At 40.6% G+C, this 24,737-nt stretch overlaps 1 protein-coding gene across 3 annotated transcripts in view; it reads left to right on the top strand.

Annotated features, from left to right (window-relative positions):
- PLEKHM3 (pleckstrin homology domain containing M3) overlaps positions 1-24,402 on the top strand; it is a 101,215-nt gene extending 76,813 nt beyond the window's left edge. For all 3 annotated transcript variants that reach the window (XM_085299386.1, XM_085299388.1, XM_085299387.1), the window contains 2 exons: positions 3,442-3,599; positions 18,017-24,402. In XM_085299386.1, coding sequence (XP_085155512.1) covers positions 3,442-3,599; positions 18,017-18,194 — 336 coding nt within the window. In that variant the 3' untranslated portion in view covers positions 18,195-24,402. The remainder of the gene's footprint in view (positions 1-3,441; positions 3,600-18,016) is intronic.
- The last annotated feature ends 335 nt before the right edge of the window (positions 24,403-24,737 follow it).

The raw sequence follows: 24,737 nt of genomic DNA, 5'->3' as shown, positions 1-24,737 counted from the left end.
CATCTTGCAAAAGTGTTAATACCACCTAGCACAAATGTTTAGGGTCTTGGAACGCYTCACCACAACAGGGTATTGTATTAATCAGGCCGATAGCCAATTCTCTGCCAATTACAACAGTTTCTGGATGAAGCAGGCCAGCTTTTAGCTGGGAGAAAGCCTGGGAGATGTCAGCAAGGGCTGTCAGCTCCAGGCCCACATATCAGTTAGCAGCATGGGTGGAAGGAGCTGGGCCTTGTGGGTCAGTAGGGCTRGAGCATGCACTACTCCTCACGGTGCCTGTGTAGCCTCCTTTATCCTCCACACTGAGACTTTCAAGCTTGGTCACTCCTTGGAGACCCGGCAGGAAACCCCCCTGTGATGCCCTTGGAGGAGGAGATGARATTTCGGCTTCTATTGTAAACTGAAACGTCCTCAGGAAAGGTTCAGGTTAAAGTTTAGGAGTGAGTGTAACAGTGAGAATAGAATTTGGCTGAGTTAGGTTGTGGGGGGGGTGGGGCTGTGGCACTTCTGTCACTGAAGGGTTTTAAAAACAGATACAACTTTAATATATGACATAGATGTAACTGGCCTGCCAAGATGGCCTCTTGAGGTCTTTTTTTTCCATGGGTTACTCCGATATCTGGCTAATGGAWTAGATTTTTTAACACACTTCTATTGTTTGATCTCTTGTGTTTTCATGAAACTCAAGATCTGACTCCAGCATCAACTTGGAGAATGTCCTGGGACCCTGCCATCATGGATGTCTGAACTGACCCACCCTGGGGCTCTGTCTGTCATGAGGGCSTACTTAGTCATAGGAGGAGTTTTGACACCTTTGATTACATGTCCTGCGCTCCGTAACCCAAAGCCATAAAGCACTCACTGTGGAAGTATTACCATGAAACCCTTCTCTGGGGGCAGCAATTAGAAATCATCTCTTTTGCTTGTCAGGGTAAATGGAGATGAGAATTTTATTAGGTATAAATACGAAGGAGAAAAGGCTTCAAGGAGGAGTCATATCCTCTGCACAGCCTTGAGGTCTGTGATGAAACAAAATGACACAAAATTTGCAGATGCTAAAAATAGTGATAACATCAGTTTGATGTTGCATTTTGTCTTCCTCCCATAATACAATAAAATGGCCTATAATTCACATTGCAAAATTGGCATGCATGGTTCTTTGAAGTTATAATCTTCATTGTATGTCTGCACTGGCCAAAGGTACAAGTCAACCCACTACAGTGCTAGGATGAGCCATACAAATAAATTAATTAATTGTGATAAATAACACTAGCTCCACAGAATCAGCTGACYGTTCTCAGTCTATCTTGCTTGGGTTGTGAGCTCTTTGGGATAGGAAACCCTCTGTACCTCRTACAGACTTAAATTAACCTCTGGTGCTTAGGATGGTAATAGAATATGGTAAATCTATATGTTACATTATATAAAATGTAATTTTAATTCAGAGAGGTAGCTCTTAAGTCTTGCTGACRTTAGTCCAGATTTAGAGTTTGATGGCGCTCTGTTTCCAGTATGATATTTTGAGCTGAGTTTGTATAGCGTGTTAGAGATGATTAGTATAACATGAAAATACTTTGAAAATATGTACTTATTTTGGTTCATTTATTATCTTTGTATGTGTATATCATCTGTTAGTGCTAAATGGCTTTTTGTGAGAGGTGATCTTGGCAGTGCCACTGGCTAGGTGATTCACTGTTTCTTTCCTCCTGTTCCCTTTATGCTGTTAGGTTTTGCAGCTTTTCCCTACTCCCAACTTYTTGACTTTATGGCCCTCTGTAACTCTGGAGTCTGAAAGCAAAGACTTTCCTCCTTTAAACTGAAAAACAAAAGCCAGTCTCGGAGAGCTAGACTAATATCCCACCATCTGTTAGAAGGTTAGTAATAGCGCTACCTTGAACTGTGCCTTCGTTTTTCTGTTTCATGCAGCAATCTCTCTATATTGTTTATATCCTGGTTTAAGGAGATCTTCCTATACCAGGATACAACAGGAGTGTCATTTTTCCTCTAGCATGAGCAGATGTCCTATCTGTGGTACTAGCAATAACATTGCTGCTTCCTGTTGTTGCAGATGCTGCTAGCAGTCTAGAGCTCAAAGCAGAGAGGGGCACATATCAACCCATGCCGCTTGGTGCCGTCAGCATCAATGCTACCTATGCAGCTCATTTTCTGCTTGTACACTTTRACAGTGGCTGGCTCAGCTAATGCGGAAAAAGCTACCCTGCAACGCCAATTTATTTCCTTCCTGCTCTGCATAGGAGAGGAATGCTTCTACAGTCCCTCTTGTTCTTCTCTGCCTCAACCTGTGCCTACTCTAGATAGGTTTATGCTAAACCCCCATTACAAGCAGTATGTTACCATATTGAAGGGAAGGGAGGCCTGAGCAGAATCTGACATACATTTAAGTGTAAATCTCCTCACTCCTAGGTTTCAGGGCACAGCTTTAAAACAGCAATTATTGCATTCTTTTTGCTTTTTATAGGAGGTCACTATCTAATTCTGTGACATGTTTCTATCACTAATCTGGCAGGCTGCCATTCAGACCACAGGAAGCCTGGCAGAGAAGAATATACACTTAGGGCCTTATTCCATCTTCATTATTCCCTACACGAGCAACATTCCTTAAAGGCTCTGGACGTTTAATCTGAATGGAAAGTATTTTGCCTGAATAGCACCCCTTATTGAGACATTGTCACTGAGTCACAAATTTAGATGAGTGTTGTGGCTAGCGGTTTAATCTATACTGCATGGTAGGTTTTTTTCACGCCAACACAGGGAGTGCTATTCACTTCTAATGGTCTAACAGGATTGTTTGGCAGTGGGATATGAGGGACTTCTTGATTTGAGAGCTGGACGCTGAAGGAAAAGACTAGTACCCATTTAAGAGTTTATCTGAGAATTCACCTCATTACATAAATGACTAAATAATGTATTTAATGCTTATCARTGGGGAACAAAACCTTTACTAAAGTAGGAAAGCTGGGAGTCTGTTCATGAGAAATAGCTTGTGGACTATAGCTGTGCTTATGAGGAAAGGAAACAGAGACCAAAGTGATCTGTGCGTTAAAGTTAACAATAAATGAAACTCATAAATGTAAGACAGTCTCCATAGCTGTTGGTTAGGTGATAATTTGGAAGCCTTAAACTCTTTTYATATATACTATTCGGAGACTTAGTATGTGAATCCATTGTTGTGCTTACAGTGATCACTATTCATGTATGTCATTGCTATATAGAGACAGATAGTAATATTTWTTCCACATTTGGATCATTGACAGTTCATTGGCCACTGTTATTATTTGTGATTTCACACAGCTGTAACTGTTGGGAAATTACTTTCCAGTTACTTTAACCAGCTGCKTCTCTGCATTTATAAATATTATTCCAGTGTTTCAAGGAATTCTGATAATTTTATGGGTTCATTCAATGTTGTCTTCCTCTCAGGTTATTGAAGGAAAACTGGCTCCTTTCTTGGGGAAGGTGATCAAGTTTGCCACCTCTCATGTGTACAGCTGCAGCCTTTGTAGCCAAAAGGGTTTCATCTGTGAGATTTGCAACAATGGAGAAATCCTTTACCCCTTTGAGGACGTTTCTACAAGCAGGTACTGTATGTCATTCATGCRTGTGACTCGCATGTAGTATCCTTGCAGATTCCAGCCCTACTGGGACTGGATCCCACTGATTTACATTTCTGGACAGGTGCTCTGGATTAATGGCCCAGGAAGGCCACCATGAGATGGGAAGAGCTACTTCCCAAAGCCCTTTAAGTCTCAGAACAGCTGCTCAAAATGGGGAAGGTCCCTAGTAGTACCCCAGTGTGATTTGCCCAAAGCTCTTCTGATTTTGCAAAGTGTCCTGCAAAGCCAAATGGATTCTCAGAGTGATCAGACTTCTTTCTGGTCTCTGATGTCACTAGGCCCATGAGGTACTGGGACTTTACATTATAAAGTAATAACTGTCTGTTCTGAAATGTTTTTTCCATGAAATGTTACGGTTAATTCTCTGCTGCCTGTGTGCATACTCCTCTGTGGGTATGTGTGCAAGTTTGTTTGTTTGTTTCTAATGATTGCTGTTCTCAGGTGGATATATAAATATAGGTATACGGCAGGCTCTAAGTAGAACAAAAGAATTTTTATTTAACATACATGGAATGCTTGATGACAAATCAGGGACAAGAAGTAAAGGAGGCTATGTCTAGTTGCAGTTGCATGGAAAACCATGCAAAATGCAGGAAACCAGAGCAGACTTGGCAACACAGCATTGGTACTAAATGTCTTGAAGTTTGAAGAAAGGGAATTATTTTTTTTTTCATGCAACGGAAAAGTGGTATATATGACAGCATAGCATTTCCCCCCACGCAGAAGTACCCTTCTGGTGCTTTCAGATTCTCAGTCCTCTTAATTGGCTCTCCAAAGCATTAGTTGTGCTGAAGAGAAAAAGAAAATTAGAGAGCCACCTTTGGAAACAATCAGGAGTAACCTGTTTAAAATGTTTCATTTAGAAACTGATTCCTTTGCATGTCCAAAGACATTAAATTGGTTCTAACCGAGGCCTCCTGTTTGGGGATTTTCAGCCTGACGTGACTTTCAAAAGCTATTTGCACATTCTTTCTTGAGATCCACGTTCCAAAAAATGCAGAGACAAAGCAGTGGACATAAGTTAAACAAGGTGTGTAGTTGAGCTCTATGAATGATTTTCAAGAAAAAAATGTATCTAGGGTGGATGAGGAGGTAGGTTTAGTTAAAAAGGGGGAGACTAAGATGAAACACAGCTTGATAACTCTTTAGACTATATAAGGCAATTAAAAATATTCCCCAAAACTTGATAGAAACGTATAAGAGTATTTAGGAAGACAAGTTCACTAGAAATATCTGTGTATTTGATTTGCCTGGGGGAATTTAGGTCACAAAAGCATTACAGGGTGGATATTACTCCCCTGTCCTTCGTTTGAGATCAGACATACCTTGCAATTGCAGAGTTTAAAAACTTCTGAAATCAAATAGCATTTGTCAGCATTCAGTAAAAGCCAAAAGAAACTGCTATCTCTTGTTTTTATGTGAGTTAGAAGCCAGAAATTACTATTGTTCGCATCTCACAAATGTAAAATTGTGGTTGATCTCATGCCAAAGACAGTGCTCTTCATTAACAGTTTTAATTAAAACACAATTGGCATGAAAAGTTCTCCAATATTTCTCTTTTTTTTTTGTCAGAGGTCATTCTGTTTACTCCTTCTGTGTTCCTCACCACTAAACCTTTTTTTTTTCCCCATCTTCTTCCATTTCCCTTCCTTGGTAGTTTCCTCATCTCATTACTACTCATGTGTGCTTATGCGCCTCTATGAAGCTAACAAGATTATTTCAGTTTCGTATTGTTGCTCTTCTCCACCTTCAGGCTGAAGGCAAGTCGTGCTAACAGAGAAACTTCTGCGTTTTACTGTGCAACCCCATCAGCTGTAAAGCAGTGGGGGAGAAGGACTGGTAGAGAGGTKTTAGTGTTTGTTTCCATCTTACACAGATGAGAGATGTGTCTGAGGTAGGTGCCCTAACCACTACAGTGAGATGCATAAAGTGAAGTGGTAAGTTAGAAGTAGGTAGGTGTGCATAATAAACTGAAGCAGATGTAATTGCACGTTGCAAAAAGTTAATGTGAAGATTTGCAATTATACCYGAAATCTCTGATGCTGTATATTTGGCTTTGCTTGTTAGTTAAGCTTAATACAGATGTCTGAGTAAACGCTTAACTCATATTCATGATTCAGTTGTACTGTTTTGAATCCGTAGTGTGTAGTGGGAGTTGACTCCAGTTCTCTTTTTCCACCTTCTTTTTTTTTTAGAATTGTTAACCTACATCGTAGTACTCGCATCTAATACTCATGGCCACCTAGGCTTTAAGAAGTACCCCAGCAGTAGCTGCTGAATTGACGCAACAGCGGAATGCTGGAGACCTGGTTTTCCTTGTTGCTTTCAGATGTTGCTCACCTACTTTGAGTGTGCTACTAATCTATCAAGAAACTGGGCTGCCAGGTTAGAGATACACAAAAGTGGGCGCATGGCAGCTGTTGCAAACTTTGCCTCCCTGTAGAATGTTTGAAAAGTGAAGTGTGCTTGTGTGTTTTTCTGTGTGTGTGTGTGTGTGTGTTGAGTAGGCATTTGTTTTTCTGGCTACCTCCCTGACCTCTCTGGCTCTTTGGAGAGAAGAGGGACAGCTGTCAGAGCAGCCATCACAATGCCAAGGTGGTTCTCAGCTGGCTGTTAACTTTCCAGCTTTCTGGTCTCTTAGGTCAGCTTTGAGGCAGAGAGATTGTTTCTCTCCAAAATGTTCCCAGCAGTTTCTAGAGCAGTCTTCAGTTGGAATTTATGAAGGATGGGCTCTTGTTTAGATAGCTATATCTGAGAGAAAATGGGGGCCGCTCTTGAGGGTTGGAGTTTCTCTTTGGTCAGGTTATTTGCTTAAGAGTCATTTTTGTCAGTCCTCGAGCAAACAGAGCAAATACCTGGGTTATGCACTCCATATGCACTCCACGGGGTTTGAATACACCTATATACATACCCTCCTCTCCCTAATCAGCATGACACATTCCTTTGTTGGCAAACTGCTCCAAAACAAACACAATCAGGTCACTTAATTAGTGGGTCTGTGGGCTGTGCTTGGCAGGCTCCCTTGTTGGGCCTGTTCCCCAGTGCAGCGCAGCAGCTTGCTGCAGCAACTTGAGCCTAAGGRGGGGCTCCCAAAGTCAGAAGCTTTCTAATGATATTTCCTTTCTGTGGCTTTTCATGGGACGTGGCCATTCTGCATGAAGCTTAATGAAGGCTGTAATTCAGTAGTTAAAGAAAATCTGAAAAATTGGCCTATCCTTTGGGGTCTTCCGATCTATTTGATTCCTCTGTTCACTATTTCCTACTTTCTGTCTTTTTTCCCTCTCATTTATGTAAGAATTCATCACATCTTTTTTTTGAATTTCACAATATCTGCCCCTTTCAGAAGGTCTTTAAATCATGAGAACTACATTTAAAGTCTCCTGAGTTAATTACACATTTCAAGGAGCAAATTGCCAAATAATGTAAACTGTCACAGCTCTGATTTTGCTGGAGCTCTGGCAACTTAAAACATCTGAGCATCTGCCTCCTGTTTTATTTCTTGGATGAAAGAAATCATTAATTTCATTTACAAAAGTATTGAGAAATAAATTTAAATATGCCTGATTATAAACTGTCTGGTTAGCTCATCCTTGTCTGTCTGTTAGCAGTTAGGCACTGCCCCTTGAGCTGTCACCATTACTATGGTGAAAACTTTGTTTCTTCCTCCTGAAATAAAAAATAAAAGCAGAAATGAAAAAATGCCCATGCAGTGATACTGTAGTCTGTAATACATGACCTTATTTGTTTTATGACTTCAAACACCTCTAGCAAGTTTTAAATCTTTAGGAATACTGAGAAAAATGCCATTGGAAAGAGTATAGATTTATTCAGTACAAGGGTTTTCTCTTTAATTAGGTAATTAAGTAATTAATAGTTTTGATTAAAATTAGTATATGCTACCCAGTTAACAAAGTTTTGATCTTACCAGTGCGTAGGCATATGAGTGACTGCTCTCCTGGGTGATTTGCTGTGGTTAGCTGGTTGAGCTGCTCGCTTGATTAAAACCTGGTTAGTCAATTGTTTGCCTTTTATGTGGTCCCTGTGGATGTATGTGAACCATGGAGAATGGTTCTTTTGTGTTCATATCCATTTATCAAGGCTAAACTGTTTTCACTTTGCAAAGTTAATTTGTTCTGCAGATCAATTAAGGACATATCGATACAGATACAAACCAGAAGACCCAAGTTTAAAATAGACGTGCCACAGAACAGGCTTGACTGTATCAACCAGCTTGGATGCCTTTGGCCACCATCCTGATAAGATGTATGAATGTACTTAGCTTTACACATAGTGAGAAGTCTTACTAAAGGCTCTGAGGCTGTACTTAACTTTATGAACATGCCAAAGTCTTTGCAAGATTACAACTCGTTCTGTTGTGGATACTTTGTTACTGGAGAAAAATGGCCTTGAGCATTTGGGGGAATGTTAAAGACATATACTAGGAGAGGAGACTGAAATACGTAGCACAGAGCACTTCCAAAAAATACCTTGGCAGAGCTCAGATGCATCACTCAAAGTGTATTATTTTCCATTTTACCTTTGGTAGTTTGTTTTACGCTGGACAGCCCTTCCCCAGGCCCAGTTCCACTGAGCTATGCTAGTAATTTTCAAAAGAGAGTAGTTTATTGGATGTTGATAGTTTTAAAAGCTTGGCTAAAAGCACCCCAAAGTGATCTGCTCAGGACTTTCTTTAAAGAAACTTGGAGATGCTAAGCTCACTTGATAATTTAGTTTCACCTGAATCTCTTGCAACTAGTCAAAAATCTTCTGGATCAAATCTTCTGTTTTTGTCTGTGCAATGTAACTTTACCTAGAATGTGCACAAAGAAGGCACTAGCCTGCTTACGCCCCTTTCCCTACAATACACTGGCTGTTCTGTCAAGCACTGTATTTTGGAACTGGCTTAGTTTGAGAGATTGATTTTACCTCCCTCGTGTCAGAATGGTGTTAATTAGAAATGTTCTGTGTAAAGCCTGATTAAATACAGACATGTAAGTGACTTCGCTTGTTCAACTCAGTTCAGCAGTACTTCTCAGTGAGTAATACTACTGTTCCTCTGTTGCTGCTATACAATAGTGGAGGAATAGAGGGAAGGTCACCAGGGACCAGTTTTGGTCCTCGATGTATTTCAAGCAGGAAGACCTCTGCAATGCTGCCTGTGCATTAATGCTACCCTTTTTAGCCCACGAAAGGCAACACTACTGATTCTTAAGTGTTCCGAAATCCTAAGATTGCCTTAAGAATCATGCTATTCATTCATTAGCTTTATTTTTTAAATGTYAAGTTCCTTATTTTCATTTTGGGTTGAGGTGAGCATGTCTTCAGCATTACAGCAGAACTGTAAAATCCAGAAGCCTTTGCTTTTCTCTCTTAAAAAGAACAAAAATTCTGACCTAATCACAGGATTCCAAGAGTGGAGACTTAAAGAAAAATGCAAAATAGTACGAAGTCGTACAATCAGATTACGATGATTGAGGGCATAATATTAATATAACTATAAATAATACTATCTAGTTATTTGCTTTTAGGTCTTCAACCACCACTTTGTGAATACAGTATACTAACAGTATGAGAGGTAAAGAGGACAAGTCTGGTTCATGGTGTGGCAGTTGGCAGAGGATGTGGGTTTCAGCAGTGTAAACACCTGAGTTTCTGCGGTACCTCAGCCTCTCCAGTTGTTTGCAGAAAGAGGATCTATCATGTGTAGGACTTTTCCCGTTTCCAGAGTGACTCAGCTCTGCTGATTAGAGTTTAACACTGCTGTTTCAGATTGCATGTTTTAATAGTGGCTTTAGTGTCCCTTTACTGGTTTCTTGTGAACTGCTGTGAACAAGCCCCAATCTAGCCAAATTACTTGGCTTGGGATCTTTGAACTCACGTGGTTTACAAAATGCAGTGCTGAGGTGCACAGTCACTCCTTAATTCTCCTGTTGAATGCAAGTATGGAAACACACGTGGATAAATGCACGATAAATCACTGCAGCCACAGCTGGGGTAGGAGTTGAGGACACATTTCCCTCCTTAATCAGGAGCGACAGGGCTTTGCAGAGAGAGGCATCTGAGAGCTGCAGCATTTCTTTGCTCCTGTTTGACCCTGCTGCCACACTTTGGTGCGGTAACTCAGTGTGTACACACAACTGTCACTGGAAAATAGCAGGTGGTTAAATCAAGCCATTCTTGTTGTTCAGCCCAAGTCCATAACAAATTGTTCTGTGAGCACCCAAAGCGAAGGCCAGCTTGGCATTTTTTTCTCTCTACTCTGTGTTTTGCTGGTTCTCATAAGGGAGGAGATGACATTGAGGCTCCCCCCTGCTGGTGGGGCGCTAATGGTTTTCTCTCCCCTCCAGCAAGCTACCTGCTTTTTCCCAAATGGAAATTTAATGGAAATTTAACACCTTTGACCACTTTGTACGTGTGTTGGATGTAGTTGACCTTGGCCCATGCATGGGTGCTGCTGTGACTGGATGGGCAGCCGGCAGCAAGCCCAGGCCGGCTGAGCTGGGGATGGGAGGCTCCTTCAGTCGTGGCTGCTCCCCTCCTGGGGCACTTCCCCAGCAGCTCACCTAACCCACGCTGTGTGTAAGGGAGCGTTAACCCTGGTGTTGCTTTGTTTTTGGAAATACCTTGCGGTGAGTCATTCTCCTGCCTTGGTGTAGCTCTCCGTGGTGAGCCCTGTCAGCAGAAACTGCTAGCTGCCACCTGTAACCAGTTCACCTCTCTACACTGGTTTCTACAGTGCGCACACTGGGCTGATGCATGACAGTTTGTTGTTCATGCTATTACTTTACCCTCCAAGGCCAGCCCAGAACCCAGCTGTTCCCTAAAGAACAGGAAACGTCTTCAAGCTGTGTTAGCACACCAAGGGTAGGCCTCACCTAGCGAGAGTGGATATGGAGAGGAGAACTACGATTATGCTTTGAATCACCACCTCTGGCTAATACTGGCTCTTGGAGCACTAGATTCATCATTTAGAATGAATTTCAAACATGTAATGATTTCAACTTTCATGCAGCAGGTAGAGGACTCTGTTTTGTATGGCTCTACCCCCCTCCCGACCCCCCACAGCACCTTTTTTTTTTTTTCTTTTTTCAAAATCACAGTTTTTAAGTATGGTATTTATTAAAAAAAAAAGAAAAGAGAAGAAGAAAAAAAAAGACTGTCTGGTAAAGACCGTAAGTGTGATGTGAAAGGAAAGAGAGAGAGGGCATTATCCTAACAAGCTCCTTCTAGGGGCAAATCAATGCTATATTAGTGCCAGCTTTCTTCCATTCATTTACTACGCTGGAGTCCCTTTTTCTTCCCAAGGCAGGCTGCTTGGATTCGTTCCTAGGCAACTGTAGTAATATTGCTGCACGTGTGTGTCAGACATTGATTGCTTTTGGGGCTTTTTTGTTTTGTTGGTGAACACAAGCTAGTACATTTTTTTCCCTTGTGTTTTGCTAAAGTCTCTGAGAGCTCTGGAGGGCACCAGTGCAATATTCACAGCTGAGCAATTGTCCTTGCAGCAGGCACATRTGCCTGGCATGGGATGGGGTGCAAGATGGAATCGCCTAGACAAGGCTTGTTTAAGCTACTGTGTTTTGCCCTTTATTTATTTATTTATTTTTTTTTAATAGCCAGTTACAGATGGCTTAGTACTTTGGATGCTTAGTGCGCGTTTGGCATCATCTAAAGAAAATATAATGAACAACCATGTTTTTTCTTGTTTTCACTCTTTGTGGGGAAGAAAAATAATAACCTGAAGAGTTCTAGGCAATGAAGGGCTCAGTCCTAAATCAAATGCTTAGTGAAACTGCCTTCAAGGGATTGCTTTTTTGAACAAATGTATGCAAGATCTGGCACAGGGGAAGTTGTTCTTCTATAAAAAATTAAAAATATAAAAAATTACAAAAGAGAAAGGATGATGGGTGGCTATAGCACTGCACTGGGATAGAAGAGAGCTGTTCTTACTTCTCAGCTCTTCTGAGAGTTCCTGGCAGACCTCAAGCAAGTTCCCATCTTGTTCCCCTCTTGTTCCCATTTGTAAAATGGGAATGCTGATATATCTCTTATCCAGCATGTGTTCGTTTCAGGGATGAACAGGTTTTATATAACTGTGGGCCACTTGAATTCCCACCTAGATATTTGGAAGCCAGGGCAGTACAACCCCTTGTGCGTCGTACCTAAGTCGGCTCATCTTGGCCAGTTCCAGCACCTTCATCCCAGCATGGTCATGCTGGCAGCTTGCCAACCTGTAAGGTTCCTGGAAGCCAGGTAAAGCTGCCTTGCAGACCACATCCTGGGCCGCCAGTTGATCATTCCTGCTTTATTTTCTCTGTTCAAGGTGAAAGAGCTTTGAGACAGTCTACCTCTTTGTGCAGCAGCCCCTCTTTGGCACCTAAATGGTGGCCTAATACAGGGGAGAAATACAAGTATGATCAATTGATTGTGCAGACTATAGAATTATTTGAGCAATAAGTCTGTGAAATACATGTGGGAATTTGCTAGTATTTACAATTTGCCAAATATTGATATGAATTTGTATAAAAAGTCCATACTTAATGAGACATAATAATGTTGGCTGTTCCTCAGCACAGATGGAATGATTTTGACTCTTAATGTAGAAAAGGTTTTCTTTTGTAAGTAATAATGATAGTAATAATAGCAATATAAAGCCTATCTGGCCTGTCTGGCTGTGGAAGGTTTGCTTTTTCTCTCTCTCTTCAATGCAGTAGACACTATTTAGAGGACTGAATAATCCTTTGCATTTCTGTTACTCCAGCATTCAAAAAAAAAAAAAAAAGAAAAGAAAAAAAGAAAGAAAGAAAAAAGCCCTCTAGCATTAAAACATAAAACATCTCCTATTGTATTGTCTCAACAGAAATTGAGTTGATCAGGAAAGAGCAAAGAAACAGAGAAAATACCAAAATAGAAAGGAAGCTATTTAAGATGCCTTCTTAAAAGGCTAAAAGTCAGTATGAAAGCAACATGCTATGTTCACCAATTCTACAAATAATGTTTGAAAAATAGCAAGATACTATTAAAGTGCAGTATCACAATATCATTCATTAGAGAAGAAAACATGAAAGGCCTGAATAACTACAGGCTCATCAGCTTATTATCAGTAGTATATCAAAGTCTCACAAAAGATGTAAAGACTTTTTGGCCTCTAGCCAAAGAATGGAAGACGATTCAGAAATAGTACCTGAACCATGAATTACCTATGACAATAACCAGGGTTAAGAGCAAGGTAACTAAGTGTAGTGAACTATTACACAAGCTTGTTGTAGGCTACAAAATATATTTCTTCTCTGGGGAAATAAAAATGTTTTAAAACAGTGAGGTTTGCAAATAGATGTAAAGAAAAACTGTGAAAGTCCCATACAAAACTGGTTGCAGGCTGGTTTTAGATGGTCAGAGAATGAACAGTATTGATGACTGGCAACCACCTCTTTCCTCTCTTTTTTTTTTTCACCTCTGTCAAGCTGTTTGAAAATTGTTCACTATGGAATTGTGCTGTTCTGGCTACAGTCCTTAAACTATCAGATTTCTCAGCAAAGTTTTCATGCTGAATGTAGAGTGCTTCTGAAATATCTGGCCCTGGACCTAGACACTGTAATATATCAGATGACAGAAGACTCAACCCCTCTTCTCTGGGAAAGTCCAGCAGAAGTGCTGGGATGAATAGGACCCCCAAAAAGGCTGGAGCAGACCTGAATCTGCCTTAGATTTACTGCTGTTTCTTGGGAGCACCTATGTATCTGAAAGAGGAGTTTTGCAGAAGTATTTTCAGTGTTTGCTGGATGGGGATGTATGGGGACACTGAGGTAGGAAGATGTAACTAATTTATGCTGAAGCTTACTCTGCTCAGTGGTGATTTTGATTACTTACTGTAAGGAAAAGGAACCCTGCAGAGTTTAGATTTGGCAGGCACAGGCTGCCTGTGCAGATGCTATGTGGATAAGGGATGGCACACATTATGCTCCCAGATATTCCAGAGGCCACTCTTCAAAGCCAAATAGCCATAGCCAGGTTTTTCTAAAATTTGGACCTAGGGAAGCTGTGSAAGCCAAGGAAAGCTGATAATTTTGTGAAGTTGTCAGGTTTTTATTTTTTTTCATAAAGCAGAGGGCAGCATGTTATTAACATTTAATATTTGTAGTGTGAATGAGAAAAGGAAAGAGCGTGCCTGGCCTGATGTGCCCTGGCATCAATATTTTCTTATTGGACTCTCAGTTCGCACAGGGAAGAGGCCACACTGTTTGACCCAGCAGCTATCGCCAGCCCCAGCAGTTCCTCCATCACAGGTCAGTCAGACAGGTCTCCTTGCTTCTCTCTGAGGATGGCAGCCATGATCAGAGTCCAGAGAGGGCATGAGAAGAAACCTGTGGCAGCTCTGGCGAGACTGCAGGAGGTCCTATGGGATGGGAGTGAGGAAAAAACGCTCTGTAAATCGTTATGCCAAGGGAGGCAAAATCACTGGCTGACTTCGTCAAAGAGGAAAATTGATGTTCTCCGTCGTTGAGCAGGGAAGTGTTCGGTCACATAGACACGTCAAAACACTTACTCTTGTGTAGGTGCTCAGATTGCCAGCCTGACAAATTCCAGCTTTTTAATATTTGTTCTGTTCTCTGCCTTCTTAAAAAGTAAAAAGGTAGTTCTTGTCTTTTATTCTCTGCAGATTCCAGCAATGCTGTTCTGTTTGTCAGAAGCTTTACAAAATGATGTAAAGAGAGGCTTAGAAAGAGCTCTGTAAGTGAGGTAGTTTTGCAAAGCAAGTATCATTGCAGAAGTGCAGGCAGATCACCCTTTTTCCTAACACGGGTGCTGCTGTTGCCTTTGCAAGATGCAGCTGCTACTAATCCTACTTCTGGATGCCTCGGTTTGCRAAGGAGACGGGCTGGGTGGGGAAGTGATCTCTATTGTTAGGGCTCTGTCATGGCATGGTATGCATTACATGCATGCAGCTTGATCAGAGTATTTGTAAATTAGGTTTTTAGTTTTGGAATCCAGTTCAAATTCAGATTAGTTTTGTTAACTGTTGTGTTGTTCCCCCCCCATTATTGAACTTGCAGCTACTGAGTGACAAGGGCAATCGATGAAGCAGTTAAGCTGTTGAACTGGGTATTTGAATATTAATGTATGTAAGAGTACCCACAAGATCAAAATGGGGCTTACTTGGAGTTTTGAATCTAGGAAAAAAAATTAATCCAAACAGGGAGAATTCCTGAATGCCTTCGAGAGTAACCTCTGCAACTCTAGAGCTGTGAAGCAGAACTGAGTATGGGATCAACACCTAAAGTACGCAGTAGCCTTGATGTTATAGTGTCCAGTAATCCTCTTGGAAGGCAGCTTCTTATGCTGAGCGCAATATTTTAAGCAATATGTAACCATTTAATCTTGCAAGTCCAGCATTTTGTATGTAACCTTTCAGGTGAGAGAAAGACCCCAGTACTGCTTTTCTAGGACTCATTGTCTTTTGGTCTTTATTTCATAGCATACAGAGAAAGATGTTTATTTTGTTAAACAAAAATATATTGTTTGAAATACAGAATCCATCTGTCCAAGTTCTTTATACCAAGAAATGGACTTAAGAACACATGATCAAGAAGAATCACCAGGCTGATGTTCTTAGCCCTGATGGCCCTTTTTTGATGCAACAGTGGAGGTAAAGTCAGACCTCAGGATTAAGTAAGAGGCAATCTGTTTGTAATWTTCCAAGAAGAAATAGTTTTAGTGCGGCTTTTTTTGTTATCACTGGAAAACTTCTCCCAGAGAGATGAGCAGTGGTTAACCAGTTGATTTTCCAGGGTCACTTAACACKGTTTGTATAAATTCCTCTTTGTGGCTTTAAATTTGGCATGATGAAAAACAAAGGTAGGGGCTTGTACTAGTATAGCTCCATCACTTTAGAGGGAGTAACTTACCATTTCCTAAAATGCAGTACAGGAGCAACATTGGCCCTAGATGGTGGAGTTTCTTCAGCAGTGAGAAGATACAGACGCATGGTGAAAGCTAATGTAGTCATCCTCTCAGACAGTCCTTCCAGAGAGCAAGAGGCAGCTTTGTCCGTCTGTGCTGCGTCTGCTTCATGCCTCAGCGTGGGGTCTTGCTCTGGGCTTCAGCTACTCCACCAGCACAATAACAGTGCAGACATTTCTTCTCTCTGTTTTGATTTTGAGGGATATGAGAAGTTTGTTAATTTTTTTCACTGAGCTTATTTTTGAAAAATGAATTACACTATTAATCTTTAATTGTTTTCTCTGTGGRTGACCTTTGGCTGGTGGAGCAGGTGTGCTGGCTCCTTTCTAATCCTGCTGGCATCMATTTCAGCAGCAATTTCTGATAAGTTTTGTCACTTCTGTGAGTACTGGGGAGAATTATTGAGCAAGCATAGGGAGTGGCAGTGCCAGAACACAAAATTATGCTCCTCATCAATCATTACCCTCTAGCAGCTTCCAGAGCGTTGTAAATTGCTGACTAACAAGGGTGAATTAGCTTGATAAAATCACCATCAGTGTCTGTTCAGAATGATGGAAAGTTTTAAAGACGTGGCTGTCCAATCTGTCTGTCTCTYATCCATTAGTGTGTCTGTTTGTGGAGATCCCAATCCAGCAGCGCACATAAGCACATGCTTTATTTAGGCAGATCACTAATCCCAAGGAAATCACAAGGATATCAGTCGTAAGAATGTGTTTATGTGCTTTACTGGAACAGAGCCATAACACGCATTCTCTTTCTGATCACACAAATGATAAATACCTGCATGAGCTGGTTTCTTGATTCAAAAACTAATTCAGACGCATCAGCTGGACTTAAAAATGTGAGTAAAAGAATCAAATTTTAGTGTAAAAAGCATAATATTGAGCAGATATAAGGCATTATACTTCATTTAGCTTCTTTAACATTACTTGTTTTTTCTGTTGTTTGAATTTTATCAAATTATGGTAGCTAAGAATCTGCCTCTCTGAGCTCTGCAGTGACTAAAATTTAGACCATGTTTGGAGTCATGTATAGAATTTAAAGCATAGCCAGATCAAGAATTGCTTTTAAAACGTTATAGAGGCCAATGCAGCCAATATAGTTAATAAAGCTGTCTGTATTACCTTATGAACTTCTCTGTGTTGCCAGACTGCAAGCCAAATATCACAGATTTGTTTTTGAAGGTAGCTTTTATTTGCCTTTTAGTTTCTCTTTTTTTTAGAGTTTATTTCTTCATGTTTTCAATTTTTCTTCACAGTCTTGAAGTCAAGAACCTTGCTTTTTTWAAAAAAAAAAAGTAAAGGCATAATAATGCAGGCTCAGATTCTCACATAATCATTCAACTATAGTAGCTGCGACATAGGAAAGTAAAGTACAAGGCATTGCAAGACTTACCACGAACTCACGAGGCTGATCAGTGCCTCTCATTTATCGAAAAATTGCTCTAAAGATTCAAGTTTTGTTGCTTTCATTATTTATTTATGCAAGTGTAAACTAAGACTTTGCACCTCTGACACTGTCATCCTTTTATCTTTTTCATTTGATCCATTTGCTGCAGTAAGACAATGACTTACTCATCTCTACAGACAGTTATTTGCATTGAAAAGATGCGACTGTCCAGCTCTTCAGCTCTAGCCCTCTGCACAGGAGCCATCCAGAGCTGGGCATTGACCTGCCATGACATTACATTTGTGGGCTCAGAGTGCCCTCGAAGTAATCCAGCCACCTTCACAGAGTATTTCATTTGTCCGATGTTATCGTATCACATTCTAGAAAAAAATAACACAGCTTTTGAGTGCCAGGACCTAGTTACAGTGATCTAGTGCAACCTTCCACATGACACAGAGCAGAAAATATAATCTAATCATTTGCTGTGTTTTTTTGTTTGCTGAATGACTTTTTTCTTGCTGTTGAAGTAGCCTGCACTTCACTTTTTCCAGAATAGCTGACCACACCACTGGAATTTTAATGAGCAAAATGTTGCATCTTTATTGTTCCTAATGCCAAAATGTATCTTAATGAAAACAAATATTTCTTCATTTAGAAACCAAAGCAGCAGACTTGTCTTTCATAAACAAGAAAAAAAGTCTATTCTATGAAAGACCTGAATGCTAGTTTTTAAGAAGATAAGTATTAATCCTTTTAATAATTTCTATCTGTAAAGTGGAAATTTTGGGAGGGATTCTCAGCAAGTTCAAGTAGATGAAAGTCAACTGATTTTGGTAGCCCTGAGTGGCTTTACAGCAGCAGAGGTGTGGGGAAGCTCGTGTCTTATGCAGCTTTCCTGCTTTTGAACCTCAGCACTCTTGGAGCTACTACAGCTGTTTGGACGAATGTCTGCTGCCCACAGTCCTTTGGAAGTCCATTGCATGCTCTGGTCATATTTTGTCATTCATTTTGATGCTAATTTGTATTTGCAGGTGTGAAAGCTGTGGTGCTGTCTTCCACTCTGAGTGCAAAGTGAAGGCTGTACCATGCCCTCGGTGCGTGCGTAAAGAATTACAGAAGAAGCAGAAATCCTTCTGGAGGCGACTGAATATGGATGAAAACTTCGAAGAGTCTTACAATATGTTTGAGCTGTCATATCAGAACACATGACTGCCTTAAGGCAATGGCCAGCCTGAAGAGAATCTCTTACCCAGTTGACAGTTCAATAAACTTCTCAACTTAGCCAGGCAGAAATCTTTTTACAAAATAATATCTGACCTTCTTCATCTGTGAATAGCAGCTGCCAAAGTGGCCACAAAGCCTTATTGGCTTTGAAATACTGATGGCCAAATTGCATTTTGCATTGAAGTCCAGCTGGTAGCTCTCATACAAAATGTGATTTACTTGAAATGCTTTAGGTCTAACTAATTAAGCACCCAACCTTTTCTATTCCACCTTCAGAGAAGACTTTTTCTCAAGGCAGAAAATATTTCTTGCCATGACCACATTCTTAGTTATTATTTTTGATGTTGCTCATTTAGAATTGATGGCTCATCTACTTATTTATCTGTATTATTTATTATTAGCCTTGGCAGAGGTTTTGGTGAGGTTTGGTTTTACAGAACCCAATAGGGCAGGAGTGGTTTTAAGCCTACCTGCTCCATCTGACATGGACGTGGGATTGCATTTCCTCATGTTTCCAACCGGAGAGTGGTATTTTTAAAGGATCAATGCGTGCGTTTGTCACTCCTCCTGAGGGAAGAAAAGTATCTCCCATTTAACCTTATTCAAGATGCTTTCAAGCCTAAGATGCAGAAGAATTCTTTTAGCTGTGTTTATATATTTATACCCAGCCCTGTGGAATACTACATAAGCAGATAAGCAGGGAACTTACTACTATTTTTCTTCAGTCTAGGTATGTCAGTCATGCTTCCTCACTGAAGTCCATTCAGTTTTACGATAGTTATTCTTGGTCTATCTGAGGCCACATCCTCATCTCCAGTAAGAAGATTTTGATTTTGATCTCCTGCTAGTCTCACATTTGAAGACACTGTAGGTGTTCACATTACTTTTGTTTTTATCACATGAAGTTTACTTGACCTGCTTCTCTAACCTCAACGTCATAGACTGCTAGACAGAAAAGTGTCTTGTCCTCCTTAGTTAGAAAATATCTCCAAAATTGTGAAACATATTTATTTCCTTTGCTGTGTTCACGTGCAATTTGTGTCCCACATTCTCTGGAAGCTCTAAGGATTTTATACTTCTATAGTGACTTGCATGGTGGAGAGAGATGTTCTTCGAGGTACGCTTCTGCCTCATTTACCTGGAACACAGGGAAGTATTAAACACAGTACATTGTGTATATTGTGAAAGAGGAGTATGTGATAGATTTGATTGGGGAAATATGTGTGTGTCACCACTGATAGTATGTTTAGTTCATTATGGTGTCACCTCCAGTGAGTACCTGGAGATCCTCCTCACTTGAATTGACATTCTTAACTCTTTCTGCAGACCCTGCAGTAATGTGTATTACATACATATGAATGCATTCATATATATGTACATATATAGGTATGTGTCTATAGAAAGCAAATATGGTTTCAGGAAAAAATCCACAGTCATATGCATGTGTATTTTTTCTCTCCTTTCACACAGGTTTGTTAAAATGCAGAATATTGATCTTTGCTTACTATACAATCCATGGGCTGTTATATTCAAGGCAGAAAGCAGTCTTAATCATTGAAGCAGCTCACTAGTCACTGACCTATTTTAAATAAAAGAACAGGGTACATAATGCTTATGTTAAGGCCCAAGAAAGCTACAAAGAATTGCCTTGCACTGGAGTATAGGTAGTTACCTTTTCCAGCTTCCAGTCAAAGAAAGTAGCTGAGTCGGAGCTTTTTCAAATGAGCGCAAGTACTATACATATAGAAGCATGTTTATATCTGTGTACATTAGACAACCAGTGCCTTTCTTTTTCAGAAGTCCTCCTCACAATGGTGTTTTTCTTTCTTTCTTTCTTTTTTTTTTTAAGAAGGAAGTGAGGGTTTTTTTCATGTTCTTGGCAAAATAGTAGAGGGATTCCCATATTTAACAAATTTGGTGAATCATGTACTTTTATTACTAAAATTAATACTTCCTCTACACAAGGACTGCTGTGCCTCAGCTCATTGTTTTTTATGTGAAATGAGTTGCTTTCAGCTATCATCCATAATGCTCCTTGCAGGTCCATTTCCACGTGAAGAATTCCCTGCATGTTCACAAATGCAAACACTGGGGGATGTGCTGTGGAATTAGTCATGCAAACAGGAACTGCARTAGTAGTGGCTGAATAAACAGTACGCTCCCATGTTATTTTCAGCATGTGTCACTGAGACCAGTACTATGGTAAAGGCAGTAGCTCAGAAACTGTCAGGACTTGGCAGGTGCTATTTTGAGTTGGCTGCAGACATAATGGTGGGTCATTTAAAGAAAAAAAAGTGGTGTTTTTCATACTGTAGYGTGTTGGAATTTGAGAGCCAGTTTCTAAAATGGATATATGTTCATTTCCACCTTGGAAAAGTAACATAACTTCCTCTGGCAGCTGTAGGAGTAGACCGTAATGTGGAAGATATTTTCTTCTCAGGGATGCTTAGCTCCTATCCATAAAAAGTCATTCTGTATAGATGTGCATGGCAGAATGTAGTGTTCTGCCTCGGAGACAGGAGTCTAATCGTCTGTTCTTTCAAGAACATAACTAAGACCTGATCTTGTCCTCAGAAAGTATGGATGGAGTAGGAACAAACCCAGTTCATTTTTCAGGACTGCAAGGCAAAAGAATAAACAGAAACTACTGCTCGTATTACTAAAGGGACAGTTTTCCTACAAAAGCCACTTGSTAGCTGGGAGGCAGCCTTGGTTTCTGTAGGTGGTTTGGCTTTCCGACAGCAGTGTTTCCAACCACTCTCGCGTGGTTGTCTCTGCTGCCGTTACATAGTGTTGCTGCACGCTGGTCGCCAGTGCTACTGTTTTCCCATTCTGCTTCCCATAGCCTGCCACATGCTGCAGTCTGTAGACTTCTGGGTGGGCACCAGCTGGAAAAGTACCTGGGATCTCTCCAGACTGGGTGAATCTCTCTTCCCCACTACTCRCAAGTGGAACTTAATATATTGGTACTTCTCATCTCGTTCTGTCCRTGCATGAAGTAAGTTTGGACAATAACATTTCATTGTGAATCAAATAGAAAACGCGCTGCTTGTCTCCTTCACAAAGTGCTGTCTTAGCTTACGGAGGAGGCATTGATCCATACATCCAGTTACTGCTGTTACTTGCTTGTACAGAGCTTAGAATCATGTAGAGTGCTTCATGGAAATTGACTGTTGCCTGATTCTTTACAACTACACAGAATATTTCAAATTTCAGTTTAGTTAGTCTGAGATTGTTTAACACAGGGCAACATAGAGATATTTATTCAACCCTTTGTCTTTTCCTCTTTCATCCATGCCTTTTAGCTTTCCTTTAATGGGGGAAGGGTGTATCCAGGGGATGCATACTGCAGCTTTTTTAATATCGTCGAACTRTAGAACAAGAAATTCACAAAGTCTCACCGAATTTGGATGTCTGAATCCGTCCTTGTCCTAATCTGTCTGTAAAATGCATCTTGAGGCATCTGTGTTTGGGTTTTTACTGGTAAACTATTCTTGTTGATTCTTAGTGTTCTTGCTGCACTAAAATTAGGAAAAGGAGAATGGCCATTTTGGATTCCTTTACTTCCCCTGTCCTGGAATATTTGGATCTCTCATGCAGAAATCTTTCTATCACCTTTCTGCGTCTGTCTTAGGTGATGAAAAACAATCACCTCATGATACGACACAATATCCTGGTTGGTACTTACCAGTATGGACTCGTTGCTGGACTGATAGAAACTCGTAGTTTTGCTGGTTTCTTAGATAAGTGAGATAAGATTCTTTCTGATGAGGAATTCTGATGAGGATGACCATGGTACTCCACAGGCTTTGATGACCCTCTTAGGAATGAATCATCAAGGTACCTCTAGTGATGCTCTTGTTAAGACTTTTCTTAATAATTAATACCAGCATGCTGTGCATATATTAATTGATTGATGATGATGTCCTGCAAGACTTAAAAAAAAAAAAAAAAAGCAACATAGGATGTCTGATTACAATGAAATGGGGAAGCTGCAAAGTTCTGTTTTGTTTTCTCCCTGTAGCAACAGAAGCAATTGAGTTCCCTGTGCTTTCTAAGGTCAGGGGCTGGATTACAACCAACTCTTGGTCTATATAAAAGGAGTTTAATCAAATAATCATTTAATCTTATCTCTTGTTTTCTACTGCTCTGCTGTAAGCCAATTCCTCTCCTTTCTTCTCACTTTCTCTCTGTCATCTCTGCTCACAGTGATGAGTCTAAACCTAGACTTGAGGTTTTGTAGCTCATTGTGTTGATGTTGAACCAGTCAAGACTAATCGTTCTCTCCTTCGTAATTTACCTTCCAATTTTCCCTTTCTAGTAGGAGTGCCTTACAGTACTGTATATTAGCATCTATCTTCCTATTTTGGATTTCCTGATTGAATCTGCTTTTGATTAACTTGTAGACTTAAACCGAAGCTGTCCCGTGGCTGCACATGCTGCTTTGCAGGGGCAGCTGAGTGAATCAGTTTGCTTGTTTTGCCCTCATGAATTGAGCTCTACAGGCTACATACATCAGCTCTGATGTCACCAAGCTGCATGGAAACCCTTTGCTTTTGCTTAACTTGGTGCCTTAAATTTTCAAAAATGAAGACTTCTGGCAGTTCCTGTCTTGCTAGGTAGATAACCATAAAATTTATTTACTATCTCTGCTTTGAGAGGAAAAGATGGGRAAGGTTAACATGGAGAAGGTACTGATTTTGATTACCGATATTCTGGAGAATAGCTGGGCTTCTCTTCAGCAGCAAATGAAGTTGTGCTTACATGAGACCTTTAGGAGTTTTACATTATAATACTCAGAAGCGTTGGGCATGGGAACAGGCTTAGGTCATGAGACCACTGGCCAGTGCATGCTACATGGAGAGGGTGTCCTACCTGGCCTCCTTGCCCACGCTGCAGAGTGGGGTCAGTACTGTGGTGGAAAAGGCATTTCCTCAAAGCCAGGTTTGACTGCAGCCTGGTTCTCTGAAGGCTAATCCAGCAAGAATTTGAGCAGTTTTATGTTAGCGAGGGGGTTATCTGCTTAAATTTTAGCAAATAAGCAGCTAACCCTTTTAGTGTGTGTKTGTCAGTCCTGGGCACATGTCTATACTGATTGTGATCTGTTAAGTCCACTTTTGACACCAGTAGCAGGAATCCCATTTGAAAATGGCAGTCCTGTCACTGCATTTTAGCAGTGAAGTGAGGAGACAGCCCAGAGGATAATGCGCGTGGTCCTTCATTACTTGAAAACCACAGTGTGCACACTGATTTGGGACATATCTTCAAATGCCATTTGCCTCCAAATCCCTTAGGGTAGTCATTAATCCAAATCACAAGGACACCTCTCATGGGCAGCGCCAGAGCAGTCCAGGCCTGGAAAGCTATTAACTGTCTAGGACCAAAGTGTATTAAGCTTTGTCTTCATACTGAAGCGTTAATGGCTCAATTATTTATTTATTCATGCCTAATCGCTGCTTTAAAGTAATATAAATCCTTGAATACACACTGCTGTTTCAGTGGAAAAAGGATTTATTTCAGTTTTGCTTATGCACTTGTCTACAAAGTTGATCTTGTTWAAAAAAGGTGTTTGTTTTCAAACTGATTTTTAATGACACTGACACCTATTATATAGCAGGTTAGCCGTATAATCGCTTCTGTACTTGAGCTAAACAAAGTAAAAATTCATTAGCAAAAAGGATGTTTGAAAGGTTTTGCACCTAAACTATAAAGACAGCTTCAAAACTGACTTCAAGGCAATTTGGGGAATGGGGGGAAGCTGGGTCTGACCGACAGAGAGCTGAGCTGCCTCTGTCTGTGTCGATCTGGGCTTTCCTTCCCTCCTGAGCTCCCAGGTCGCCTACAGCACTTATGGATGGATTTTAGCATTAGTGGCAGTGCACCCCAAGTTTTTTGGAAACCACTATGTGTTGCTGTACTCTATCTGTTAACTTATTGGCAACATCATTATTTGTGTTCGTTGCTCTTGTTTGTTTCAGTTTATTTACTTTTGACAAGGATTTTTTAAATTAATCTGCAACTGTTGGGCAATAGTCTTAATTTATTATTGATGTGTAATGACATTATAATTTAAATTCAGTGAGTTGAATTGCTTGTTGACACTTGAGCAGGGTTTCTTTGGGTCATTTGTGACAGCATCAGAGCACCAGTCCCTCGTGTATAAAGGCAACTCTCAATAAATACTACAAAAACATTACTTGTGTCCTTTTTAATTTGCTTTCTGCACCATGGGTAGGACAAAAGCTTTGAAAGAATACTGGTTTCCTTAAGAAAACTAAGCTGCTGGTGAAAATGTTCCAAATCTAAGCAAATTATCGTATTTACTGTTCTCAGGTCTGAGGCAGGAAGTCTCTGGTGCAGTCATTGATGGTATTTCCAGGTTTTGGGTATGTGGATTTCCAATTAAGCTTTTTCAGAAGTCATAATTGCCAGGATTTTTAAAGGTGAAGAGCCTCAGCAGCTCCCAGTGGAGCTTACCGGGAGCGATGGTTGGCACCTTTGGACACCAAGCTCCTGCATGGCATGCAG

This window comes from Rhea americana, unplaced genomic scaffold, assembly GCF_003343005.1.
Source record: "Rhea americana isolate MKP2758 unplaced genomic scaffold, rheAme1 scaffold_15, whole genome shotgun sequence".
Lineage (NCBI taxonomy): Eukaryota > Metazoa > Chordata > Aves > Rheiformes > Rheidae > Rhea > Rhea americana.
The sequence above is the reverse complement of the archived record's forward strand: the minus strand, read 5'-3'. Positions and strand labels throughout refer to the sequence as shown.